The sequence below is a fragment of the Centropristis striata genome, chromosome 19 (assembly GCF_030273125.1).
Source record: "Centropristis striata isolate RG_2023a ecotype Rhode Island chromosome 19, C.striata_1.0, whole genome shotgun sequence".
Taxonomy (NCBI): domain Eukaryota; kingdom Metazoa; phylum Chordata; class Actinopteri; order Perciformes; family Serranidae; genus Centropristis; species Centropristis striata.
Genome location: NC_081535.1, coordinates 33397019 through 33424700, shown reverse-complemented (window position 1 = coordinate 33424700; position 27682 = coordinate 33397019). Strand labels below are relative to the sequence as shown.

At 35.6% G+C, this 27682-nt stretch overlaps 1 protein-coding gene across 1 annotated transcript in view; it reads left to right on the top strand.

The window, feature by feature from the left end:
• Positions 1 to 23920, top strand: part of ptpn11a (protein tyrosine phosphatase non-receptor type 11a) — a 29264-nt gene extending 5344 nt beyond the window's left edge. Inside the window, exons 3-16 of the mRNA XM_059357474.1 lie at positions 3863 to 4057; positions 6386 to 6578; positions 10678 to 10797; positions 10880 to 10993; positions 11220 to 11316; positions 11424 to 11521; positions 12688 to 12846; positions 13711 to 13842; positions 13924 to 14078; positions 14179 to 14246; positions 15504 to 15655; positions 17242 to 17360; positions 17492 to 17597; positions 19946 to 23920. Of these exons, the coding sequence (XP_059213457.1) occupies positions 3863 to 4057; positions 6386 to 6578; positions 10678 to 10797; positions 10880 to 10993; positions 11220 to 11316; positions 11424 to 11521; positions 12688 to 12846; positions 13711 to 13842; positions 13924 to 14078; positions 14179 to 14246; positions 15504 to 15655; positions 17242 to 17360; positions 17492 to 17561 (1672 nt within the window). The 3' untranslated portion in view covers positions 17562 to 17597; positions 19946 to 23920. The remainder of the gene's footprint in view (positions 1 to 3862; positions 4058 to 6385; positions 6579 to 10677; positions 10798 to 10879; positions 10994 to 11219; positions 11317 to 11423; positions 11522 to 12687; positions 12847 to 13710; positions 13843 to 13923; positions 14079 to 14178; positions 14247 to 15503; positions 15656 to 17241; positions 17361 to 17491; positions 17598 to 19945) is intronic.
• The last annotated feature ends 3762 nt before the right edge of the window (positions 23921 to 27682 follow it).

Genomic DNA, 27682 nt, shown 5'->3' with positions numbered 1-27682 from the left:
TTTAATGTTAAAGCAAAACATGTTTGGTATATATTAAAAGGTTTATTTGTTCAATGTTGGCCCGCGATTTTATTCAAGTTTTAAATTTTGGCCCATTGTGTATTTGAGTTTGACACCCCTGCCTTAGAGCTTTGATTCGAAATAAGGATATACACCCCTATCAAAAAAGCTTTATAGGGAAGAAATGGCCATCAATGAGAGAGATTATAATGTGTTATGGGTGCCACAGTTTCAATTCTGGATTAAAATAAGCCATTTTAAAGATTAAGAGCATTTAAAGATCAGATGATGCACTCTGTCCCTGATTTCTTGACATGCTTTTTTATACAGCCACTAACTCAGTCTGGACAGATAGTAAATCCAGGTTATAAATGTTCCATAATGCTCTTTGTATACATTCATAACTTTTGTAAACATTGCAGTACAAATGGCTGAGATGTTGTCATGATAAACTGAGGCCCAGATAAATTTAATGTCCTGTCAAATTAATTATTAATGTTCAAACTTTTAGGCAATAGTGATTTTTCACAATAGTCAGTAGCAGCAAGATAAAACACACCAGTAGGTGAAGACTCATCTTTTGGCTCTCACTCACTACTGAATTCATCAATATTTTAATTGAAATGATGGACTGCACACTACCTGCTCAGCACTAAACTACCAGACAAAGTTAACAACTAGCTGGTGAACATTTAGACTTAAGAGCAAAATATTTCACTCAAGAGTTAAAGTGAGAGTAGGGTTGTTATGATACTAAAATGTTCAACTCGATACCGATACTCAGGAAAATATTCGATACTCGATACCATTTTCGATACCACAAGGATAAAAACAAAGACCGCAAAATTGAACAGAAATATTTCTATTAACAAGAAAAATGCAACATGTAAAAATGAGCAGAACCACAGGTTAAATATTTATAATTAAAAAAAAAACAGTTGTGCAAAAAGAAACTGCAACTATGATAACAAGCTTCAGATACTCGATACTTTTGAAAATGAGTATTGTATCCGGATACAACGTTTTAGTATCGATACTTTTTTGGGTATCGATACTTTTGAGAGTAAATATTGGACTTGCATTTATCAGTTTGACACAAACACGACTCCGAATGAATGAAAATGTTGCTGTGGGTGTGCTAACAGGAAAGTGTTTGCTCTAAAAGCTTTATAAGAAGATATGAAGTACCAGTGTTGTGATTTCAGAGCCTGAGAAATCAATTAAAGCAGCTTTTAAATGTGCTACAATATTCACACTATTAAATCTTACTGGTATAATAATAAAGTAAAGCTCTTATGTGCTGCAGTCTGAGCTGGGTTGAATGATAGTGGCAAACCAGCAAAGAAGGAAGAGCAGCCTTTCTACTAATAAAAAAAAGTTTGTGGTTTTATCTCGGGGCCTGTCGAGTCATAAATTTTTAAGATGACGTATCATTAACTCAGTTTAGCTGATGTAGCCGATGTTATTTTTGTCTCAGTCTCATATTTGAGCTGCATAGTCTCTCATCTCGCACCAGATTTACTTCATATGGAAACAAAACAAGTCGTGCTGCTCTGGTGGAAACAGACATTTCCACAGGGAGACTGGTCCCTGCTGCTTCAGACCAGCACTCTGTCTCTTCCTGCCCTCATTCTGCCAGACTTAACCAGAAGTCGTTCAGGGTTACACGCTGCTCAGCTTCAGATCTGCCACAACTTCTCCTTTTTCTGCTTTCCGAGATGCTGGTGGTCACCTACGATGACTCAACACGCTTTAAACTGCCTGTCTGTCTGTGTCTGCTTCGTGTTGCAGAAACGTCGTGTTTCCTTTAAGATCTTTTAAATATTTTCTTTTTTTTTTTACTTTTTTTTTATTTAACAAGAAAGAACACGGTACAAAACATTCCTTGACAACAGCACAGAGTACACATGGCAGTGCGAAAAAACTAAACAAAGACAGAAGACACACTGGGTTACAGCAAGCTGAATAATAACAATTAGTACAGTATAATTAAATAAATAAATGAAAGAATACTGGACAGTCAGGACAGTGTGAGATCCCTTCAGCTAGAGAAATACCTTGCAATAGGTAGCCACCTCCTCTTAAAGATATCCGACCGTAATTGTAACTGAGCAGTTAAAGCAGAGGTGTCAAACTCTGGCCCGTGGGCCAAATTTGGCCCGTAATATAATTATATTTGGCCCTAGAGGAAATACCAAATGACAACCAGAGCTGGCCCGCCGGTATTATACAGCGCAAATAATACTACAAATCCCAGAATGCTCTGCTGGTGTTTTGGCTTGAACACAGTAGATCAGTGTGGAGCAAACTGAGCAACAATTAAAGTTGTCTTTATGCACTTTTTCTTGCTAGTCCAAGGCTTGAATGGCTGCACATTCATTGAAGGATATTATTATTAGTCATTTGGTTTATTATTGTTATTTTATTCTTACATTTATTTTTAGCCTGTGGAAAAAGATTACTGTTAAATTTAAATTTAAAGAAGGCCGCATATAAAATAAAGGGACATACGATTTTTATTTACATTTTATTTAAGAAATGAATGCCATTGATGTGTTTGTTTGTTTTATTTGATATTCCATTTTGCATGTTTGCAATATTAAGTTATATCAAGCTTTGCTTGTTCCATTTTGTTTGAACTTGTTTAGGTCAATTTTTTCAATAAATATCAATGTTGGCCCGCGACCCGCGAGTTAAAGCCTCCATTCCATACACCTCAACTTCTGTTTCCACTGGGCCACTGTAGGTGGCCGTGGATTCCTCTATTTTATTGTCACCATTTTTCTAGCAGTCATCAAAAGTTTGTGTAACAGGTACTTTTGGTCTTTGGTGTAAGTGTCGTCAGGAGTTGGGTCAAACAGAAACTGACTTGGGCTAAACAATAAATCAATCCCCAATACTGTATCTATCTCGTTCTTTACCTTTCCAAAAAGGAAGCAGCTTTGTTTAATCCCAAAATATGTGTGAGTGGTTGCCAACCATCCCGCATTCTCTCCAGCAGTATAATGCAGCTGGCTCATCCACAAATTTGGAAACCACCAAAGGTGTCTTAAAGAATCTTGTCACACACCAGCTAATCGTTTTATCTCTAGATGAAGTTTTAACATATTATATTATATTGTATTGTATTGTAATATTGTTGTGAGGCTCAAATTTTCATTTTCAGTTATGAATTTATCTTCCAACGATTGTGGAAACAAGATAATTGAGAGAAAATGACTATTGTTCCACATTTAATTTAACAGTGATGTTCTCATTTTGTCACGTGTTGTAAATCCAGTGCACCCCTTCTGATGTTGAATATCTTTTACCAAAATAAAAAAGTTGCATAGGAGTTTTCAGTATGTTATGCCAGTACAATATTCATTCATTCATTCATTGTTCAGGGTGGTATGGCCGTAAGCATCATGTAAACAAAATGTTTTAAATAATAATAATATATCTGACTGGTATAGTGCTTTTCAAAATTCTAAGACACTTTACAAACTGAAAGAATAATCATAAATAATGAAAAGAATAATCGTGAGCTCAATATTAACCAAATAATCATGATTTTAATGATCCACCCTGTCATGTTGGACCCATCAACTGAGATATTTAAACCATTTTCTTTCAGAATCTGGACTCATTCTGCCTCTCTAGTTCATTTAGATCAGCCAGTGGTCTTTAAACATGAAATTCTATTGTCTAATCGTAACTGCTGATGCGAAATCTAGCTATATGATATGTTTATATAGTGTTTTTTTTTATTTTTTATTAACATAATCCTCCTGCTGGAGCCTGTTTGTCTCCATGATGATGATTGTTGCCCCCTCAGTGTCAACATTTCTCAAAATTATTATGATTTTTTTTTCCCCTGCAGGCGAAATGGAGCCGTCACCCACATTAAGATCCAGAACACAGGAGACTACTACGACCTTTATGGCGGGGAGAAGTTTGCCACTCTGGCGGAGCTGGTGCAGTATTACATGGAGCATCACGGCCAGCTGAAAGAGAAGAACGGAGACGTTATCGAGCTCAAGTATCCACTCAACTGTGCCGACCCCACCTCAGAGAGGTCCGTATCTACGCTGGCTGTTATGGTTTCCTGCTTCATTGTTTGTTTCATAATGTTATGAAGGCGGTTTTGTAAGAATTACAACACTGCATTGAAAAAGGTTTCTGTTGTGTCACACAATCTTTATCAGCAGATTGAGTCAAATTCAGAAGTTAAAATTTCTCTTCCTTAACCCATTAAGGCCCAAAATGCCTGTAAAAACTGCCTGTAAAACCTCTGGGCGATTCTGAAAGAACCCCCTAAAACCTGAAGTTTTTCTGGAAATTCAACAGAAGATTTTTCAGCCTCTGTAGCAGATAAAAATGAAATTCAAAAAGTATTTGAGAGCTTATACCCGTGGCTTTCATACGAAGTTGAGTTTTTTTGTCCAAACCTTCAATAATGTTTTTTAAAAAATCAACAAACTCAGCAAATGTTACATTTGTCTGAATAAAAAATCCTATGCATAATACTAATACATGCCCATTAGCAAGATGCAAACATGTAATGACAATTGGAAGAAATAGACATAGTTCTCATTAGCCTACTGTAATAAAACATTTTTTTTTATCATAATAATAATAATAATAATAATAATAATAATAATACGTTTTATATATTGCACTTTTCAGGGTACTCAACGACGCATAAAGTAATATAAGACATAAACAGTCATGATTTCTTATATCATCATCACAATCAATTAGCCTATTATTATTATTATTATTAATATATTATTATTATTATTATCATTATTATTATCTCCAGATGGCCACAAATCTGTCTGTTCTTCGATGAAAATATGTCGTCTAAAAACATATTCCTGGTTCCGAGGGTTCAAAGTCCGGATCAGCAATAAAATGATCGGTGCTGTTTTCATCAGATCTCTTCCTTCACTTCCTGCTGAGCTCCTCCGCTATAGTCGTCTTCCTCCATGATTTAAAGTTCTGGAAAAGTCCCATGTTGCATTGCGACACTCCCGCATGTATTCTGATCATGATTCTGATGCATTTCATTGGCCAAGAGACCGAAAATAGGTGGAAAAAAATACAAATACTACAAAATGACTTATCCGCTGTCCCGGCCTTAATGGTAGAAATGCGATAATGCTTTCCCGGCGTCAATGGGTTAAGCTGCTGTATTTGGGGTATTTTAGCATGAAAGCAAGACAACCTTTTTATATTATGTTCATTTATAGACAAACAGTTATTGTAAGAGTCTGCCTTGGCTCATCCACTTGCAGCAGTGAGGAGGCTGATGCAACTCGCAGCAAAATTCTCGTAGCTACATTTTACCATTAAAAGCAGCTGCACACAAAGAACAGTAGAGCTATTTTCTGAGCTATTGATATGCAGGATTTATATCTGCTCTTCATCCCTATAAATAACTGGACCTGGCTCCTTTCTTCATAGTATCACAAAGCTTTGATATACAAATAAAAGCCCTGAACAAAAAAGTAATCCCTGTTGGTAAAGCAATGTTTCTGGCTCTACGATAAGAGAAAAGAGAGTGATGACATTTATGTAATAAGGTTGAAGTTTATCCCAGTTACGAATGGAAGCAGGAGTTTCATGATGTGAAAATCTTTAGTGCCTGACTGTGTCTTCAATAGGGGGCCCGCAACCCGAGGAGGTCCTCACAGTTACTCCAAGGCACTGCCAAATTATTATTTGCTATTTTTTTTTAAATAAAAAAACATAACATATTATTAAACAACAATAACAAAAAAACATTTAATTTATACGACATTTGTGGCACCTTCTCATAACAGAATAATGTATAGAAAGCCTTTGTCATTGTACTTTGTGTAACAAATAGAAGTACTAGTCTTGGTCAGTGCAGGGAAAACATGTAAAAACAAGATTTTACAGGTACAAAAATATAAAAAGAATAAAAATAATTCTGCAAAAGAATGGGGTTCTAAGGGTGCATAGAATAAGTATGTACAGTGCAAATTTGAACTAGAACAGGAACATTTATTGCGCAATACTACATGTGATTATTGCAGTAGTATAACTTAAATGCTGCACTTGTTTGGATGTAATTATTGCTGGAGAATAGATTTAAGTTATTACACATTTTTATTGCATGTGAGGTTTGTCGTCAAAAAGAAAGTCAGTCATATTACATTGACTGGATCATTCCAAGCTTGTTAGTTTACTGTTTGAATGAATGAATGAACACAACACTGACCTAGTCACCTACATATTATTAATTTTCAGCACAGTTTTATACAATAGGAGTTCCCTGCTGTGTCTCTCTATCAGTTCAGGGGTTGCAGACTGCTGTTTTACTGAGTCCAGTCCAGTCAAAACATACTTGACAGTTGTTGGATCTTTTTTTCTCCAGATGGTTCCATGGACACTTGTCGGGCCGGGAGGCGGAGAAGCTGCTGACAGAGAAAGGAAAGAACGGCAGCTTCCTGGTGAGAGAGAGCCAGAGCCACCCGGGAGACTTTGTCCTGTCTGTGAGGACGGGAGATGACAAAACAGACAGCAGTGACAGCAAACCCAAAGTCACTCATGTCATGATCCGCTGCCAGGTAAACACACACCGCATCAACTCTGTTACATTACTAGTATTTATTATTTAATGTTGTCATACAGGAGCTACTCCATCCTGACAAGGATCCAGATGTTTTGTTGCTGTTTTCTGGTTTAAAACCTAAACCTAAAAACTATTTTGTCGTTTTTTTTTAGCTGTCATATATATATATATATATATATATATATAATATATATAAAATATATATATATATATATATATATATATATATATATATATATATATATGCATAAAAAAGGCACTGAGCCTCCACTATAAGAAACTTAATTTCCTCATCTTTGATTGCCTACTTACAAAAAAACTAAGGGGAAATGGTCCAATGACTGTGCAAGATGGGCAATTGGCCATTTGATATACAAATTAGAAGGTCAAAAACTCAAAATTTCTCTTGGGAACCATTTTTTTTGGACTCAGCACCCTTGAGATATGTAAGGTAGGCCGGTTCCTGACTTGTACCCATAAATGCTCCTCACTTCTTATAGGAGGCCTTTATTCTGAAATCCGTCTAGACTATAACTGTAGTTTTATAAACTGAAAGGAAACGTAAAAGAGGACAGCATGCGCTTTAGGAAGTCCGTACAGAAGAGGCCTCAAGGGAAGAGTCGTGCTCAACAGAAATAAAGCGGATCACAAGTGCATTATTGTCCTCGACAACGGTGCATTTATTTCACTTCCTCTGTGATATGAAGCTAAAAATATGCTGTGATCAGCACCGCCAGGCCTCAGCTGCAGCAGGTTGAGGGTTGTCCCATACTTGACTATATTCTGTAGATTATTTATCTTGAGTGATTGCACAAAGATATCAGATGCAATCCAGAATTTAGAGATTGTGTTCTTGGTGAGCATGCACATGAGAAAGACAAGTCAAGTCAAGTCAGATTTATTTATATAGCGCATTTACAGACGGCTGAGCCGCACCAAAGTGCTTCACATAAAAGTGCAAGAAAGTGCAATAAAATACAGAATTGACAAAATTGACAAAGGTAACAAAGAAAACAAAAAACAAAATTTAATTTAAAATAAATTAAAAGAAGATGGGATATTTTTTAAAAGGACTGTGGGATTACTAGGGGACACTATTCCCTAGTACTTGCCGGAGGAAAAAAAAAAAGACAAATGAGTTTGTAAAACTTTCATGCAGTTGTAGGACAGACTACGATAGATCTTCTTTCATGTTTACACGTCAGGACTTTTGAATGTCAGTATCATTAAATGGATGTAACTTGTAGCTGTACGGGGCGACAGACTGTCACCAGACCAGCTCTGCAGATCCAGCTGCGTCCCTCAGGACCGGTGTCTGCCCCGAAGGAGCCGTTAGCAGCTGCATGTCCTGATCTCTCTCTGTTCTGATCCATCAAACACACTGATCGATTCTGAATCGGCAGATGAGGAAAAAAAAACACCTGATTTCTGAGGTTTTCAAGACAAAAATAAACAAACAGAAAAACAGTGTATTTCAGCTCAGTCCTTGAAATGTTGCAGAAGATTTTTGAAAAAAAAATTAAGTAAGTAGTTCCTACATAAAACTGCTCACAACAAGGCCTGTGATTTATCTTGAGTAACTGGTTCATGATTTCTGGAAAGAAACATTAATTTAGAGTTTTTCAAATGTATTTTTGGCACCAAAACCAAAGTGCTATCCAATCTAGGTCTATTATTATATCAGAAAGAAGCCAGACATCTCTATGGTTTATATCAGGGGTGTCAAACTCAAATACACAGTGGGCAAAAATTTAAAACTTGGACAAAGTTGCGGGCCAACATCGATATTTATTTAAAAAATTGACCTGAACAAGTTCAAACAAAATGGAACAAGCAAAGCTTGATATAACTTAATATTGCAAACATGCAAAATCGAATATCAAATAAAACAAACAAACACATCAATGGCATTCATTTCTTAAATAAAATTTAAATAAAAATCGTATGTCCCTTTATTTTATATGCGGCCTTCTTTAAATTAAAATTTAACAGTAATCTTTTTCCACAGGCTAAAAATAAATGTAAGAATAAAATAACAATAATAAACCAAATGACTAATAATAATATCCTTCAATGAATGTGCAACCATTCAAGCCTTGGACTAGCAAGAAAAAGTGCATAAAGACAACTTTAATTTTTGCTCAGTTTGCTCCACACTGATCTACTGTGTTCAAGCCAAAACACCAGCAGAGCATTCTGGGATTTGTAGTGTTATTTGTGCTGTATAATAATAATAATAATTTGGTATTGCCTTTCTGGGCCAAATGTAATCATACGGGCCAGAGTTTGACACCTCTGGCTTATATCTTGCCAAAAGGAGGAGAAATACATCGATCCTGATCTATTGCAAGTGCACATGGATTTACAGTAACCATGTTGGTAAAATGCATGTAAATGCTGTGTCTGTGATTTTTCCCAGTCCCCAGAGTTACAGAGTTACAGTCCTGTGATGGAGGTTCACTTCTTACCTTCATGACAACTTATGCTGAACACCTACTGACCAATCAGTTCTCGAGAAAATTAATAATAATACAGATTCTCTTCAGAGAGGGAAAACCGTCTGTTTTTACACTAATCTCTTCCTGCAGCAGAGACTGATTGAAGCACTAAAGCCTTGTGTGTGTGTTCTACTTCTAAGATATGAAAGTGAGCCTCATTACCACTTTGAATTGTTATACATTTTTAGTTTGCTCCCAAGTCTGTTCCACACCGCAGGGGGTGCAGCTGAATGAAATAGAATTGTCAAAAACCCTAATAAGAATACATTTAAGCAACACATTACACAAATGTAATTAAATTCTGATCTTCTTGTGCCCTATGAAGCATGATAGAAGAGAGAAAAAATAGTCTGCACTCTAGCTAATTTAAGACTAGATGTTTTGAGCATGAAGCTCTTTTGCATTATTTTTTGTTCTTCTGTGGACCTTCAACTGCCTGTACAGACAATCGGACATCTGTATCTTTTTTGCAGTGATATTGAATCATGCATTCACACATTTTGCCAGCTGTCAATCCTGCATTTATAAGCTGCAACTGTGTCATTTTTAGCCTGGATTATAACTTGTTTTTGTCTAATATTTTAGCTTTCTCTTCATTTGTAACACACAGTAGACTTCTTCATGTTTGTGAATGATCACATGGTGTGAAAACTGCCCCTTTTTATGTGAATGTGCTCATAAATAGAGTTGCAAACTTACCGAGTTGATAACCTGGACTGACTGCATTTTTTAGATTTATTTAAGCCAGGTAATGGAAAGATACACTGGGTATGTTGAACTCACTTCATAGTACAGGGTTGTGCTTTCTTGTGCACTGAGATGTTTCCATTGTCTTAGGCCCCGTTTACACGAGGATGCTCGCGGGTGAAAACGACAAAAATTTTTATCAGAAGTGCCTTTCATTTAGACGGTGACGGTGTTTTTGGGGCTTAAAGACGCAAAAATCTGAAACCACCCTCCAAAGTGGAAAAGTTGAATCCTCTCCTCCGTAACGTGTCGTCTACACTGACAAGACACAAAACTCTGATCTGATCTGCTCACGTCACGTATGTGTTTACGTCGCATACATGCTCCAGTACAGGAAATAAAGAAACGTGGGATTATTTCCATGGTGGGACCTTCAAGCTGCTCTGGCAGCTCTAATAAACTTACAGGAGTCTTTCCACCAAATGTCCAGGATATGTACAGATAGTATTAGTGAACAGTGAAGGATCTGGAATTACCTCCATCACATTCTGGATGCAGCAATTGGTGGGAGGAGCCAGACGGCTTTGGAGGAGACCTGGGAGATCTAGTGATGGTGGAGAACTTTGTGGAAGGAGTAGCTGATGAAAATGTGTGGCGTGAAAACTTCTGCATGTCCAAAGATGCTCTTATGGCTTTAAGTGATGCCTCCTGGCTGCATACAATCACATTCACACACTTTTGCGTCACCGTATGCAGCAGATTTCCTCCTGAAAACGCTCGTCTAAACGAGGAATAAAAAGTGAAGACGCGACGCCACTTTTGCGTCTTCTGTTCAGACCGTCCTCGTGTGAACGGGGCCTTAATGACGATGAGACTGTTTCCCTCATGCGTCTGTGTCTTCCTCTCCAGCATGACCTGAAGTACGACGTGGGCGGAGGGGAGAAGTTCGACTCCCTCACTGACTTGGTAGAGCACTACAAGAAGAACCCCATGGTGGAAACTCTGGGCACCGTGCTTCAGCTTAAACAGGTGTGTGTTTTTTAATTTCACTGTCAGCGAAGACGCCGTTTCCCTGACTCTAATCTCTGTTACTGACCCCTGTTCTTTGCAGCCTCTGAACACTACTCGTATTAACGCTGCAGAGATCGAAAGTCGAGTTCGAGAGCTCAGCAAACTAGCAGAGGCCACAGACAAGGTCAAACAGGGCTTCTGGGAAGAATTTGAGGTGAGCGGTTGTGTTTTTGCACACTTAATTGTGCACTTGGTTTATCTTTTTATTTGTATTTTTATGCTTATACCTTTTTATTGACATTTAAAATGTGCAGTCTTTCCTACTTTGTCCGGCAAATTCTGCACATTTCCCTCAAAATGATAAAATCCTCAACTTAAATATCAATATTGTTGGTTAGAAACTGCATGCTGACACTCTCTTCTCTCTCTTTTCTCTGCAGACCTTGCAGCAACAAGAGTGCAAGCTGCTCTACAGCCGTAAAGAGGGCCAGAGAGCAGAGAACAAAAACAAGAACAGATACAAGAACATTCTGCCTTGTGAGAAAACAACCCTGGCTGCTCTTCCACTGTCACAATCTTTCACTTTCACCTGAGGGGAGGGTTTGTTTTTAACCGTTTTCATCTTTTTTTCCCTTTGTTTCCAGTCGACCACACACGTGTGGTTCTGAATGACAGGGACCCAAATGAGCCGGGCTCCGACTACATCAACGCCAATATCATCATGGTAGTATCTGCCGTCATGGTAAACTCACTTCATCCTCAGGGAAACTCTCTCATTCATTCTGTGCTTGATTATATGTATATTTTATCTATATCTGCATGTGTTTTCAGTCAGTTTGTGCTCTTGTTTTGTGTTTATTTTTATTATTTTTGATAACAGAAAAATATAAACAAATTATATATACAAATTAGAGATAGTTGGTGGAGCTACACAGAACAATACATGTTTTTTTGATGTTTTTTTTTGACAGTTTTTGACATTAGACAAACAAAACAAGGGTATAACATAAATGGCACAGCAACAGAATAGCACTAATTCAGTTTTTAGACATTAAATCAAGAAAAGGTTGCCATATTTTAAAAAAGATATCCTCTTTAGTAGATATGATGTACCTGATTTTCTCCAAGTGTAATACATTTCCCAGCTCTCTCAACCACATTTCAAATGTAGGAGCCCTTTCAGATTTCCAAGATTGTAGAATTAACTTTCTGGCTAACAATGTTGAAAAGGAGATAGCCTTAGCTTCATAACTACTTTTTACACTATCTGGATTAGCCGCTCCAAACAACACGGTGAACGGGTTACATGGATGATTAAGGGCCTTAGTGAAGAACTCAAACAAGGATGACCAGAATGGTTGTAGCTTATGACACGAAGAAAATAAGTGGGATAGTGTTCCTTCTTCACTTTGACACCTAACACATTGGGGTGACACATCCCGAAATATTTTCTGTAGTCTTGAGGGAGAATAATGTAGTCTATGTACCTTGAATTGTATCAAATGATGTCTTGCATTAATTGAGCTACCATGCATTTTCTTGATACAATTCTCCCATATCTCAACTGAAATTTCCCTATCTAATTCTCTCCCACAAGCCTCTTTAAATTTTTTTTTTTTGAAGATTATTTTTTTGGCATTTTTACATGCTTTATTGAAAGTGAGAGACAGATAGAAAGGGGGTGACAGAGGGGAGGACATGCGGTAAAGGGAGCTCAGGCCGGATTCGAACCCGGCTCCACCGCAGCGAGGACTGTAGCCTCTATACATGGGGCGCCTGTGTAAACCACTACGCTACGGACCACCCAAGCCTCTTTAAATTTATCCGACGATGTGTTTTGTTTGGTGCTGTGTTAGTGTTCATATTCAGTATTCCGCTCACTGCGTGTGTGTTTGTGTGTGTGTGCAGCCGGAGCTGGACCCAAAGTGCAACAGTACAAAGGTGAAGAAGAGCTACATCGCCACTCAGGGCTGTCTGCAGAACACCATCAGTGACTTCTGGAGGATGGTGTTTCAAGAAAACTCACGGGTCATCGTCATGACCACCAAAGAGGTGGAGAGAGGAAAGGTGAGCAACATGCTGAACAGTCCATAAACCCTCTGAACCCCAACAAGCACTTTCAGGGTTTTTTTTGGTCCTGTCACATTTTACTCACTGTGGCCTTGTTTCACTGCATTACATAAAAATTAAGTCCTGCAGCTCTATGGAATCAGCACAATCATGGGGAGAATTAAATCATGTCTTTTGTGCAGTAAAACACAGTTATAATAGCAAAAATCATAGAATTTCTTTGTAAATTTATTTACATGATTAAAAAAACCGATTGAATCAAAATGCACAACTTTTTTCCAAGTATCCACAAGTGTATAGACACAATCAGTATAGGACAAAGAAGTTTGATGTCCACATGCAATATGTATTAAACTGTTAACACTTCAACAACCTCTCCTGTCCTCTCCTCTCTGCTCTGTGTAAACAGATTTTCAGTGAATATTTGTCACGTGACTGTTTGTCTCAGCAGAATCAATCATGGCTTCACAGTGTTGCAGACTTTAGAAAATTAATGTCAGTCCATACTAAAACCATCATTACTGTTCTTTTTTTTCCCTTGCTGCACTTATATTATTCTTAGCTAGTTAACATCAGGTTTTGGTGTCAGTCACCAGCGGTGGATGAAGTATTTAGATTTAGATGTAAAAGTCCTGAATTCAAAATGTTACTTGAGTATAATCAGCTTAATGTTTTTAAAGTATCAGAAGTTGAAGTATTTGTTATGCAGAATAACTCCTTTCACAGTGTTATATTACTGTATTTGTACTTTTACACTGTAGTTTTACTACTTAAGTTAAGTAAAAGATCTGAGTACTTCTTCCACCTCTGCCAATTAAACTGCAGCATCAGAGGAAAGTGAATTTTTTTGTGTGTGAACAGAGTAAATGTGTGAAGTACTGGCCGGACATGTCGGCTCTGAAGGAGTACGGAGCGATGCGCGTTCGCAACGTCCGAGAGACGGCGGCACACGACTACATCTTAAGAGAACTGAAGTTGTCTAAAGTGGGACAGGTGAGCTATTATCTTGTTGGATAATAAGCCTGAAGAGTCTCAGTACTCAGTCAAATTTGCTCTCTACTCGCGTGTTTCCAGGGCAACACAGAACGGACAGTTTGGCAGTACCACTTCAGGGCCTGGCCCGACCACGGCGTCCCCACCGACCCGGGCGGCGTCCTCGACTTCTTGGAGGAGGTGAACCTGAAGCAGGAGAGCATCCTGGATGCTGGACCCATAGCCGTACACTGCAGGTACACACACGCTGTGTGCATGTCAATAAATAATCATGTGTAACAGACGGTATGAATGAGGAAACATGTTAACTCAGAGACGTTCTCTGGTGTTCTTCAGTGCGGGGATCGGTCGGACAGGAACGTTTATAGTGATCGACATCCTGATAGATGTGATCAGAGAAAAAGGTGAGTCCTTCACATTTACACTCATCACTTCAAGTCTTCTGTATTTGGATGATATCCATGTATCTGTGTGGGCCAGATCACAAGTCTGACTACAGTCTGTCGTGTTTTTTTGGGCTCTGTAACTTAAAAAAACAAAAGCAAAAAGTATACAGGAATTATCTCCATGGGAAGAAAGTTTAGTTTTTTTGTTTATTTAAAAGAAAAGTAATCCATCTGTTACTCTTTAAGGCTAGATCTTAATATATATACAGTACAGGCCAAAAGTTTGGACACACCTTCTCATTCAATGCGTTTCCTTTATTTTCATGACTATTTACATTGTAAATTCATCAAAACTATTAATGAACAAATGTGGAATTATGTACTTAACAAAAAAGTGTGAAATAACTGAAAACATGTCTTGTATTCTAGTAAGCAAAGGGTGGTTACTTTGAGAAATCTAAAAATACAAGACATGTTTTCAGTTATTTCACACTTTTTTTGTTAAGTACATAATTCCATATGTGTTCATTAATAGTTTTGATGCCTTCAGTGAGAATCTACAATGTAAATAATCATGAAAATAAAGAAAACGCATTGAATGAGAAGGTGTGTGTCCAAACTTTTGGCCTGTACTGTATATATATATATATATATATATATATATATATATATATATATGTGTGTATATGTATATATATGTGTATATATATGTTACAACAAAAAAAAAAAAAAACCTAAACTTTCTTCCCGTGGAGAGAATTCCTGTATACTTTTTTAAAGTTTTTTTTTAAGTTACAGAGCCCAAAAAAACACGACAGATATATATATATATATATATATATATATATATATATATATATATATATATATATATATATATATATATATAATTTATTTATTTTCTTTTGTTGTATCAAGCAGCAAAAAAGTTGTAGCATGACATGTTTCAGTTAGTTTGCCTCATTTAATTTTGCATGTGCTGCGATGTGACTTTTGCACATTCGTTGATGCTGAAACTATGCATCGTGCTTTTTAAATGTAGTTTACTTTGTTGAGTTTGCTGCCACTAATCAAGTCACTGTAACTAATAACTTCATCTTTTACCTGCTTTTGTTTTTGTTTTTTTACTGTAATGATTTATTTTTTACTTTTCTCTGTGTATTATTCTGTCCTTGTGCTGCCGGTTTATCAAAGACTCTTGTTACCTTTCATCTGTGTGTTAAGTTCCCAAAGTAAACACTGCTATCAGGTTAAAATGTTGCTCTCCTGCTGCAGGAGTGGACTGCGACATCGACGTGCCGAAGACGATCCAGATGGTTCGTTCTCAGCGCTCTGGGATGGTGCAGACTGAGGCGCAGTACCGGTTCATCTACATGGCCGTGCAGCATTACATAGAGACGCTGCAGAGACGCATAGAGGAGGAACAGGTGTGCAGCACACAACTACCAACACTTCTCCTGTTGCTTTCTTTTCCTGCTCTGGTCTCCTAACATGCTCTGTTCAAAGGTTATAATAGTTTTGGATTTTTCATTAGTTTTAGTTTTTATTCCGTTGTGAATTTTTGTTTTCAAATTCAGTTAGTTTTAGTTAGTTTTTAGAGTGAGTTTTCTAGTTTTAGTTTAGTTTTTAGTTTTTTAAAATGCTTAGTTTTGGTTTAGTTTTTATTAGTTTTAGTGTTAGTTTTAGTTTAGTTTTTATTAGTTTTAGTGTTAGTTTTAGTTTAGTTTTTCGTTTTTTAAAATGCTTAGTTTTAGTTAAGTTTTTATGAGTTTTAGTGTTAGTTTTAGTTTAGTTTTTAGTTTTTTAAAATGCTTAGTTTTAGTTTAGTTTTTATTTTTTGAAAATGCTTAGTTTTAGTTCAGTTTTTATTAGTTTTAGTGTTAGTTTTAGTTTTTTTGTAATGGGCTATGTGTTGGGTGCCAGATTCAAAGAGGTCATAATAAATGTTGCGTTTATTTCCTTTGGTTTATCATCTCAGCCCCAATAAGGTTATTAACTGTTTTGAATTTTGGTTCTAGTGTAGACATCCCAGTCTCAGTAAACATATTTACCATGTGTTGCATGTTCTAATAGAAACACTGAATTATGAATGAAAAAACGAAAACTAAGGAGATTTTCACTATAATTTTAGTTAGTTTTAGTTAGTTTTGTAACCACACAATACAGTTTCAGTTAGTTATCGTTTTTTTTAAAAACTCTAGTTTTTATTTTTATTTCAGTTAACGAAAATCTTTTTTCAATTCTAGTTTTCGTTATTTCGTTAGTTTTCGTTAACTATAATAACCTTGATTCATACAGAGTAACTATAATATTACAATCAATTATGGACACGTGTAGACATGACTGAATTTCCCCTCTGGGATAAATAAAGGAATTTCGATTGTTTTGACTTGTTGCTCTATAAACATTTTTCTGCAACATGGGAAAAAGATTTTAAGTCTGTTCTTAAGCTCAGCTGGAAGCATATTTTTTGTTTGATGGCTGTAATTGAAAAAGTACATTGTGCAAAAACACAATAAAAACAATAATAATTTTAGTTAGTTTTAGCTAGTTTTGTAACCACGCAATACAGTTTCAGTAAGTTATCGTTTTTTTAAAAACTCTCGTTTTTATTTTTATTTCAGTTAACGAAAATGTTTTTTCAATTCTAGTTTTTGCTATTTCGTTAGTTTTCGTTAACTATAATAACCTTGGTGGAGAGAACTCAGAAATGTCTTTGTGTGCAGACTAACAGTTATAAATACAGAAATCGTAAAAAATTGAAATGAATCAATTTTGTTTCATATTTATTCCCTTTTCATTGTTACATTTTTTTTACATTACATGTCATTTAGCAGACGCTTTTGTCTAGCCAAGATCTTCCTAGTTGCCAATGTTCCGGTCCTTTTTGTAAAAAAATAAGTTTAATGTAAGCTTAAGAGGTTAAAAATGATATTGAATTATAAATTATATATGATATTTCGTTAGTTTCCGTTAACTATAATAACCTTGCTCTGTTCCCCCCCTCCCACAGAAAAGTAAGATTAAAGGACGCGAGTACACAAACATTAAGTACTCTTTGTCCGACCTGACTGGAGGAGAGCAGAGCCCGCTGCCTCCCTGCACTCCAATTCCTACTCCCACCTGCACAGAGTGAGTGCAGAGCTGCTGTTTACCTGTTCATGTTGCATTCAAAGCACTTGTCGAGGAAGCTTTGTCAGTAGTTTCTCATGAGACTGCGTGTGTGTGTGTGTGTGTGTGTGTGTGTGTGTGTGTGTTGGCAGGATGAGGGAGGACAGCTCCAGAGTGTATGAGAACGTGGGCCTGATGCAGCAGCAGAAGAGCTACAGATGAGATTCACCTTTGACCCCAGTGCTCTATCAGTTCCGGGTAAAATACATGTCACATTGCTCATGTAGATATGAACAATATGAAACTGTGAATTCTCAGGACAAAAAAAAAATGAAACAAAGGTCAGATATAAAATCATAACCACTTCAGAAGGTGATAATATGTCCGTTATTTTGTTTTCAGGTTGTTTCACTGCCCTCAAGTGGCAAAAATGTTTTAAAAGCTGCAGCAAAGCTGTTCTTCACAAATGCCAATTGCTTCTACTTTGCCATTTTTTTGTTGCTGGACACTTGCTGCAGTTGTTTCACATTAACCCATAAGAACCCATGGTGACACCCATGTAACAAACACTTTGTTTCAACCAATTTAACAATTCTAATCCATTAATAGGGTGTCCTTCAATGCAATCCTATTGCATTTAACTTGTTCTGACCATATTTCCTGAGCAAATTAAAGTCACAATGTTGGTATATGTTATGGAGATGCAAACAAAAAGGCAAATAGTTATTTGTTTTTATTTATTATTGATTTATTATTATTTTGTTACTTTAAAACAAATCTGACAAATAATTTGTTGTTAAACAGCACTATTAATGTCACAATTTTGATAAATGTTGTGTAGTTGCAAAGAAAAAGGCAAATTTGTGTCTCTGTGAGCAGAAAATGTGTCTAGCTTTGTTTTATTTTAAAATAAGAAATGTCAGAAATATAAATACCATGAACGTCCAATGTAACGTTTATGTCACATCACAGATCTTTGACATTTAGGGGTAGAATTAAAAAAAAAAAAACCTCATTAATGTGTTCTATGTGGTCCACTTGTTCTGTTGTGTAACCCCATAATTTTCCTTTAAGGATAACTGGGTCTGGGTTCTTATGGGTTAAAAGTCGAACAGTAAAGTCAGCTCTATTTACCCCTTGATGACTTCATGTCAATCATCTGTGCAGGAAAGTTTCTTGGACAGCTTCTGAGCTCCACCTGGAAAAATGGTTTTGTAAAAGCAATTGAAATGAATTAACTGGACTCGACTCTCATGCCTCCATGGAGGAGAAAGAATTTGGTCATGTCAAAATATCTGTTTACAAAACCGTCTAATATAATCAAAGTCGATCTACAGCCTGTCGTATGCTCAGCACTTCCCAAATAGATGCAATTTAGCTTCAACCCTGATTCTAAAAAAGTTGCTCTGCTGTCTATCATAATACATATCAATAAAATCCTGTGAGGGAAAAACCAAAAGACTAGCTGACATGAAACATAAAGCAGAAATTGTGTTGAAAAGAAAGTATGTGTATGCATGAGTGTGAGTGCTAAGGACAAAAAAAAGAGGCAATTAACGTGTAATAAGCACACACAAAATCAATTAATACATGCGTAAAAAATAAAATAAAGCAATCAATGGAAATAAATAGATAATTTAAATAAGAAGAACAAAAAGGCAGAGAAAGGTGAAATAACAATAATAATAGTAATGATAATAATTAAGTAAGTATTTCCATTTTATGTAATTTTATTAATCTACTTCACTACATTTTAAGGGAAATATTGTATTTTCTACTCCACTACATTTAGCTTTCAGCTTTAGTTATTATTATTATTATTATTATTATTATTAGTTTTTCAGGTTGCTATTTAACATAAAAACATAATCAATTTAAAGTGAGTAGACTTTTATTTTTCAAATTAAAACAACAGTATATTAAGTAGTTGAAATGAGCCCTACCTTTACTAAAAAAAAAATCTGCTTACATAAATGCATCAATACAAATAATGTAACAACATATTTAGAACATATTAAACCATGTGAGTGGATCGATTCTGCATAACAAGTCCTTCTTTTCTTCTATTTTATGATACTTTTGTACTTCAGTAAGTTTCAATAAGCTTCATTTTTAGTAAGCTGCATAAATTCGGTAACACTTTACAATAACCATCATTTATAAATGGTAAACAGATAGTTTATTAATGTTTAATCATCATTTATAAATTGTATATAGGCCATTTAGAATGGTTAATACATAATTTATTAATGTTTAACTAACTAAATAATTTATAAATGACAAATAGATGGTATATTAATGTAAATTTATAGTTACTTTACCAATAAAAATTATAATTAATAGTTCATTATTAGTTTAAGTTGCACTCATTTTAACATTTTTAACAGCATATTAAGTATGTTAATGATTTTTAAATGATTCATATACCTTTGAGAAATTGGTTGAAAACATTTAAAGATTAAATATGTATAGCGCTTTGTAAATGGTTATTAATTGTTTATAAACATCACTTAGTTGGTTATTGTAAAGTGTTACCATAAATTCTTGAGAATATCCACTAATTAATATCACATTACCAACTTTATTTCTCTCTCTGTCTCCTTCAGGATCTTGATATCTGACAGTTTTTTCGCCAGCCACACCTTGACGCCTGAGACTTGACCATAATGACATGGAACAATGGAAAAACACACACACACACACACACAACACACACACTAACACACATGAAAACCCCCACAAAAACATGAGACCGCCCCAGACACCAGGGTCCTGTTCCTGTTCTCATCTTACATGAACATTTCGCCCTCTAGTTGAATTCTAAACCACTGTGATGATCATCAGAAGAGCCTTTGAGAAGCCTAACATGTTAAATCCTGCTACTAAAACACAGTTTGGGTTTAAATCTCAACCCCAGCAAGGGCTGCAAACAGAGAGCACTAGCTAACTTCTGCTCATTTCTCATTTTTCTATGTTTTTTTTAAAAATTATTAACCAAAGGACGGTTATGTTTGCAGACAGTTTTTCTGGGAAAAAAAAAGGCCTGTGCCAAAATAATTTTATCCACATTTCTCAGCCAATTTTAAAGTCTCTTTGTCTATTCTGGCTTTAACGCGGCAGGAGACCTTATTTGTGGCAGAATTTCCAGTGATTATCGTCTAGTTTTCACTGTTTATATTGAATGAAGAACTATTGGCATTGTAGTGTTACACTATATTTACTGTTGATTTGTAATCCTCTAAACATGAATTCCTTTTTTTTTTTTTTTTTTTTGCGCCAGAACTGCCTCGAAGAAAATTTCAGGCTTTTTCAGAGAGTGAATTTTTTTGTCGTCCACGTGGGTTTCATATGTTGTTTTTGTTTTTTGTTTTTTTTTGGATACACATTGTTTGTTTGTTAGTTAACCATTCCTGAGCTCAAGCCGAAAGCCCTTATTGCTGCACTTTTATTTCGCAGCATTAATAGTTACAGTCAAGCCTTGATTCACCTGCTGGATTTATAAATAATCCAGTCTGGTGGTTTAGAGAGTTTTTTTTTTTTTTTTTTTTTTTTCATGCCTGCACTTCTATGTCCAAGTCCGTGTGACGACATATTAAGATTTCAGGGGAGTCTGTTGTGTATCTCAGTTGCAGGCATCGCCACAGACGCACGGCTGCCAAAAAAACTTTGTTTTTTAAGTTTTTTTTTAAAGTGCATTACTTTACTTTTCATTCGTTATATTTTTTTGTTTTTTTTTCTTTGAGACAAATGCCTTTTTGTGTAATACCATTGCCTATTTTGAGCACCACATGTACTTAATTTTTAAGAGTCACTGTTTTACGAAGCAATCACTCATTAACTCTCAGCTTCAGCACTATAGATAGATACATAGTCACTGTTGTGGTGATAGATTGTCAGCCCTCTGATAGTTTAAACACACACACACACACACACACACACACACACACACACACTTTCTGTTAATGCTTAACAAACTGAAACATTTTAGGAATATCTCGACATTTGACAGAATGAGCTCATTCACTGATTGGAAGTTCAATACCACTCATGTCTGTAAGATAAATATGAATCAGCAGCTGTTTAGCTTAGCTTAGCTTAGCTTAGCATAGCATAGCATAAAGGCTGGAAACAGGAGGAAGCAGTGAGCCTTTTTTTTATTCTTCCAACCCACTTTAAATGACACCACGGCCAATTCTGTTTGACGAAAGCCTCCTCACATAAAATGACCGCTACAACAGGAAATCCATCAAATTTCAACACGTGTTAAGGTTATCGTGATGCAGAATTGGGCGTGGTGTTAGCTAGTAGGTTAGAAAAACTTTCATAGCTGAGAAAATCCACCCTGCAGCACCTCTTAAGCTCTAGACAGAAATGTAAAAATTAAATCAATCACAATCTCCCCTTCAGACTGAGCCATGCTAGCAGTTTCCCCCTGCTTGCTGTCTTTATGCTAAGCTAAGCTAAGCTAATCTCCTGCTTCCATCAGTGGTATAAAACTTTTTCTTCTAATAAAGTGAATGTCGCATCATGTCAAACTATTCCTTTATCCTCACAATCAGCTGCAGTATTTAGGGAATCCTGATTTTTTTTGGATTATTCCGTGAGAATCCAGGACGCTCATTTCAAACACGTGGCCTACGTATTTTCTTTTTTTTTTTTTCGTCAAGCCTTCCCATCACGACGCCTTGAGAAGCTGCAGTCTTGCAATTGAACTCTCTGCTGACTCAGAAACTCTCCAACGATAGAGAGAGAGAGAATTAAAAAAGGAAAGAAGCGGCTCTCCTCTTTGCCTTGAGGGACAGTTCTCAACAACCACTGATCCAGGATTGAACAGCTTCTTCTTTTTTCTGTAACATTTTGGGGAAAAATAATCATGAAATCAGTGTTTTTTCGGGGGCTGCTTCCTCCCACCGGAGGACTCTGCTAACGCCCGGCTGCTGCTTCACAGCAAGTGTTCTTTGAAATGATTCCTGTCCTCCCGGGTGAACGCCATCCACTGACTGAGATCTCCTGTAGTGTGGTGTACTGTATGCAGTTTTATCGTCAACAAGCCCAGGAGTTTGTTCTTGTCTCATGTTTTTGTGGAGTGCTTGATTTGTGATGTTTTGTGTCCTGTGGCGTGGCCGAGGCCAGTGTGTGTGCCGTGAGAGTGCCGCTGCCTGCACTGTTAAAAAAAAAAAAGTTATTTTTCAGAAATTTACTGTATTGTTAATGGGCTTTTATTGTTTATTCTATAAGTGCAAATGCCAAAAACTGTCAAAAAAATTACTATTACTTTCCTTTTTTTTTTAACAGTATTATTCAATTAATGGCTTAATGGTCTTGAATGTTAAATTACAGTAAATTCTATGCAAAAATACAAAAATTGCAATCATACTGCTGAATGTAAAATTAAGGCAATTTTTTTCTTTCTAAACTTCACATTTAATGTTTTTTTTTTTTTTTTGAAAAAACTGTAAAAAGTCTGGCAGCAAAAGATGCTTACTATCATATTAATTATAAAAAACAAATTAGTTCAACAGATATATATATTATATTTATTATATATAAACAGATATGTCCTTAAAAATGTGGATACTATACAGTTAATATCTGTATTTAAATCTTTAAATTTCATGTAAAAAAAAAAAAAATCGTAAAAAGTCTGGCAGCAAAAGTCGCCGAACACTTGCTGTCATATTAATGTAAAAAACTTTATTTTACATATATAAATATTTTATAAATACAGATCATTTCTTTACAAATACGTTATGGTAATATAATATATGTGGTAGTATAATATACAGTAAATATCTGTATTTTGCAAATATATCTGTAGAATTAATTTTTTTTTACATTAAATTTAAAGTTTTACTGTAAAGTAAAGTTGCCTTCATTATACATTCAGCAATATTGTGTATTTTTACATAGAATTCACTGACCATTAAGAAATTGATAATACAATAAAAAAATATATAATGTCCAATTATATCTAATTAAAGTAATTTACTTTGTTAATGGAATTTGCACCTAATGTAGAAAAAACTGTAAAATAATCCAGTATATTTCTGTAAAATAACTTTATTTCTTCACAGTGCATCAGCCACATGTTCTTGGATACTTCTTTTGTTATTTTTTATTTCTTTCCAGATGATAAAACTGCTTTTCCATTAATCATGTAAGCAATTTTAGATGCATAGACGTGCCTTCTATGCATATGCCTCTGTGTATGTGATAGCTATTAAAATAAAAACAAAACAGTGCTCTTTAGTTCCACCGCCATTCAAGAACCTGTAACACTTAAATGTGAATTCTTTCATCCTGAACAAGAAGAAAAAAAGAAAAAAAAGGTGATCGCAATGCAAACAAACTATATTTTTTAACATGTATATTGTACATGAGTACCTGGTAGAGGAGAATGTACTTACTAAAACATATCTACTTGCCAATAAGATATACTGTCTGTATATTCCTACAGCTTTCTCTCTGTGACACAGGGAGGACCTCTCACAAAGCTTCAGAGGTTTATTGTATGACTTTCAATGCAGTTAACCATGTTAACTTCCTCAATAACAATAAACGGCAGCCTCATGCCTCATTAAGACAAAGTCTTTCTTTTTATTTCTCTCTTTACGTCATGCATCTGTGCAGTTTGCTTGTATTTGTAATGCTGAAGTTGTTTTTTTTTAATTGCTAAAATTTGCAATGTGTGGAAAGACACATTGACCAGAAAATTATTTTTTTTAAAAAGACACAAAATGACCAAAAAGACTAAAACACATTAACACATGAACACTTTAACACAGTGGAGACAGAGCTGACTTCCAAAATGATTTGGCGACCCCCAGAAATCATCTCGCGACCCCAATTGGACACAAAATGATCAAAAAAGACACAAAATGATCAAAAAAGACACAAAATTACCAGAAAAGACACAAAATGACCAAAAAAAGACACAAACTGACCAAAAAAAGGAAACAAAATGACCAAAAAAAGACACAAATTGACCACAAAATGATAAAAAAGACACAAATTGACCACAAAATGACCTAAAAAGACACAAAATGACCAAAAAAAGGAAACAAAATGACCAAAAAAGACGCAAATTGACCACAAAATGATAAAAAAAAGACACAAAATGATAAAAAAAAAGACACAAAATGATAAAAAAAAGACACAAAATAACCAGAAAAGACACAGAATGACCATAAAAAGACACAAAATGACCAATAAAAGGAAACAAAATGACCAAAAAAGACACAAATCGACCAGAAAATGACCAAAAAAAGACACAAAATGACCAAAAAAAGACATGAAATGACCAAAAAGACAAACACATTAACACATGAACACTTTAACACAGTGGAGACAGAGCTGACTTCCAAAATGATTTGGCGACCCCCAGAAATCATCTCTCATTTAAATTTAGAATAGAAAATCCACTCACTGTAATTTTTACGGTGAAGTTATGGCAACCACAGCTGCCGGTATTTTACCGTAAATTAAACAGATTTCTTTTACAGTGTGTGCTCATAGCTGAAAATTTAGAGCTGAAACATTTGTAGAAGTTGAAATAATAAAAGATAGAGAAGCTCCCAGGGGCAAACGGACAGATAAAAAAGACATTTTAGCTGATAATTTGTGGTCTCCGTGGCGTTCCTCTGCTGTCTGGTCTCTCTCCTCTTCCTAAATGTGGTTATCCTCATTAAGCGCTGAGCTTTGTGTCAGCTTCACTGAATTTTGTCCCGCAAGACAAACAGGATTAGGATAAACTAATACTGATCCTGTTCAGAGCCTAAAGGTCTCCACATGAGACTCCACTTTAATGCAATTATGATGGAAAATCAACCAAAGAACAAAACAAAAACAATCAAAAGAGAGAACTTCAGTTTCAGTGGTGGAGCGGATTTTGTCCAAGTTACAGGATAAATTCATCCAAATTATAAAAGATGATAATAATGATCTTTTATATTAATTTCTTCCAGCAGTATGTCAGTATGATAATAATATAATAAAACTGACTTTATTGACCTTGACCTCCAGTGTAAAAATGAAAAATTTAAAATAAAAATCTGCAAGAAAGTCATACAGAGTTCTTCTTCAATGACTTTGCAAATTTACTAGATTAAAGTGGCAAATCTACAAGAAAAAAAGGTGCAGATTTCAGAGATTTAAAGTGGCAAATCTGTGTGAAAAAAGTCGCAGATTTACGAGAAAAAAGTGGGAGGAAATCAACTTTTTTCTGGCAGATTCACCACTTTAAATCACATAAATCTGCGCATTTTTTTCTTGTAGATTTGCCACTTTAACCCTTAATAGGGCTCTCATTGAAATACTTGCAAATTCCAAATTTCAACCCTAGAGAATATTGGAGGATATTACATACAGCCAGAATGTGTAAAAAAAAAAAAAAACATACGGACCCGGGGGAGGGGGGTAATATTTTGAGAAAAAAGTTTAAGAGATTAAGGTGTCAAATCTACGAGAAAAAATGTGCAGATTTATGAGATTTAATGTGGTGAATCTGTGAGAAAAAAGTTATTTTTTCCCACTTTTGTCTAGTAAATCTGTAACTTTTTTCGAGCAGATTTGCCACTTTAAATCTCTTAAATCTGCAATATTTTTTCTTGTTGATTTGGCACTTTAATCTGGTAAATTTGCAGACAAACTTTCTCTTTCACAATGTCACATTTTGTGGCCTTTAAATCAATAGGTGGCATTTTCACAAAACATCTGAAGGCTAAAAGTAGTCAGTCCTAATTTAGGATGTGTCATTGTTTTTTTTGTTTAAAGAGTATTTCACAAAGGATTTAAGAGATAAAACCAGCTCCTAAATCTGTGAAAAGTTAGAAGGAGTCAAGAGGAATCTGAAGTCACAAAGAGCAAATAACAATTCTAATATATCTGCCTCGTAATCACATTAACATTTAGGAACCTTTAACCCTTTATCAGGCAAAGAACTACATTTGGTAACTTCAGGTAATATTTCGAGAAAACAGTTGCAAATTTACTAGATTAAAGTGGCAAATCTACAAGAAAAAAAGTCGCAGATTTAAGAGATTTAAAGTGGCAAATCTGCGCGAAAAAAGTCGCAGATTTACGAGAAAAAAGTGGGAAAAAAACAACTTTTTTTCTCCCAGATTCACAGATTCAATACTTGCAAATTCCAAATTTCAACCCTAGAGAATATTGGAGGATTTTACATAATGCCAGAATGTGTAAAAAAAAAAAAAAAAACATACGAAAATAATATTTTGAGAAAAAAGTTTACAAGATTAAAGTGGCAAATCCACGAGAAAAAAATGTGCAGATTTATGAGATTTGAAGTGGTGAATCTGGGAGAAAAAAGTTGCTTTTTTCCCACTTTTTTCTCGTAAATCTGCTACTTTTTTCGCACAGATTTGCCACTTTAAATTTCTTAAATCTGCGACTTTTTTTCTTGTAGATTTTCCACTTTAATCTAGTAAATTTGCAACTTTTTTCTCGAAATATTACCTGAAGTTACCAAATATAGTTCTTTGCCTGATAAAGGGTTAATGCTGCGTAACAATAAAAGCATTTCTTCATTCACAGACATATTATCCCACACGTTTTTTCCTTTCTTCTGGCTTTTGCACTGAACATTTCTTTTTATAGAAACTCTCCAGACTTGTCGTTCCCCATTCGTCCACTAGAGGACCTCAGACTCAGTCACCTGACATCTCTTCCTCCTGCTCACCTGTTCTTCATTTCCTAATTTACCCTCTTTACACTATTTATACCACCTTCACCTGCAGACTGTTGGTGTTGAAACCAGAACCTGCAAGTAAGCTTTTGCATCTTCACCTTCTCAATAAATCTGGGTCATTTAAATTATGTTTATTTTAAATGATAAATCCCTCTAAAGAAACATCCATCTGCATATTTATAAAAGGACAAACGGCTCCTTACTTTTATTCTAATGTTTGTGATATTTAATCTATAATCTCTCTGAGTGAAGCAAAAAGGCCTCAGAGGACAAAGTGCCAAGTGCAGTTTAGATCTTTACTAAAGTAAATAGTGCATCACACACACACACACACACACACACCCTGTCTGAATGTTTCACCACCTGATTCAGCTGCTGAGGAGCCTCCTGCTCCTCCTGCTCCTCCTGCTCCTCCTGCTCTCCTTGCTCCGGGTGTCTTGGTTCACCCAGACGCTGCCCCGTCATCTGATCGGCCCGAGGACAAACGGTGTCAGAGCACGCCACCGCCACCAGACGCTCGCACTGTTGGTCCTTCATCTCACACACACACACACACACACACACACACAAATTATAATTAAATAGGACAGTGGCGGACTCAGACAGTTTAAAGAGCAGGGGCGAAAAAAATAAAAAG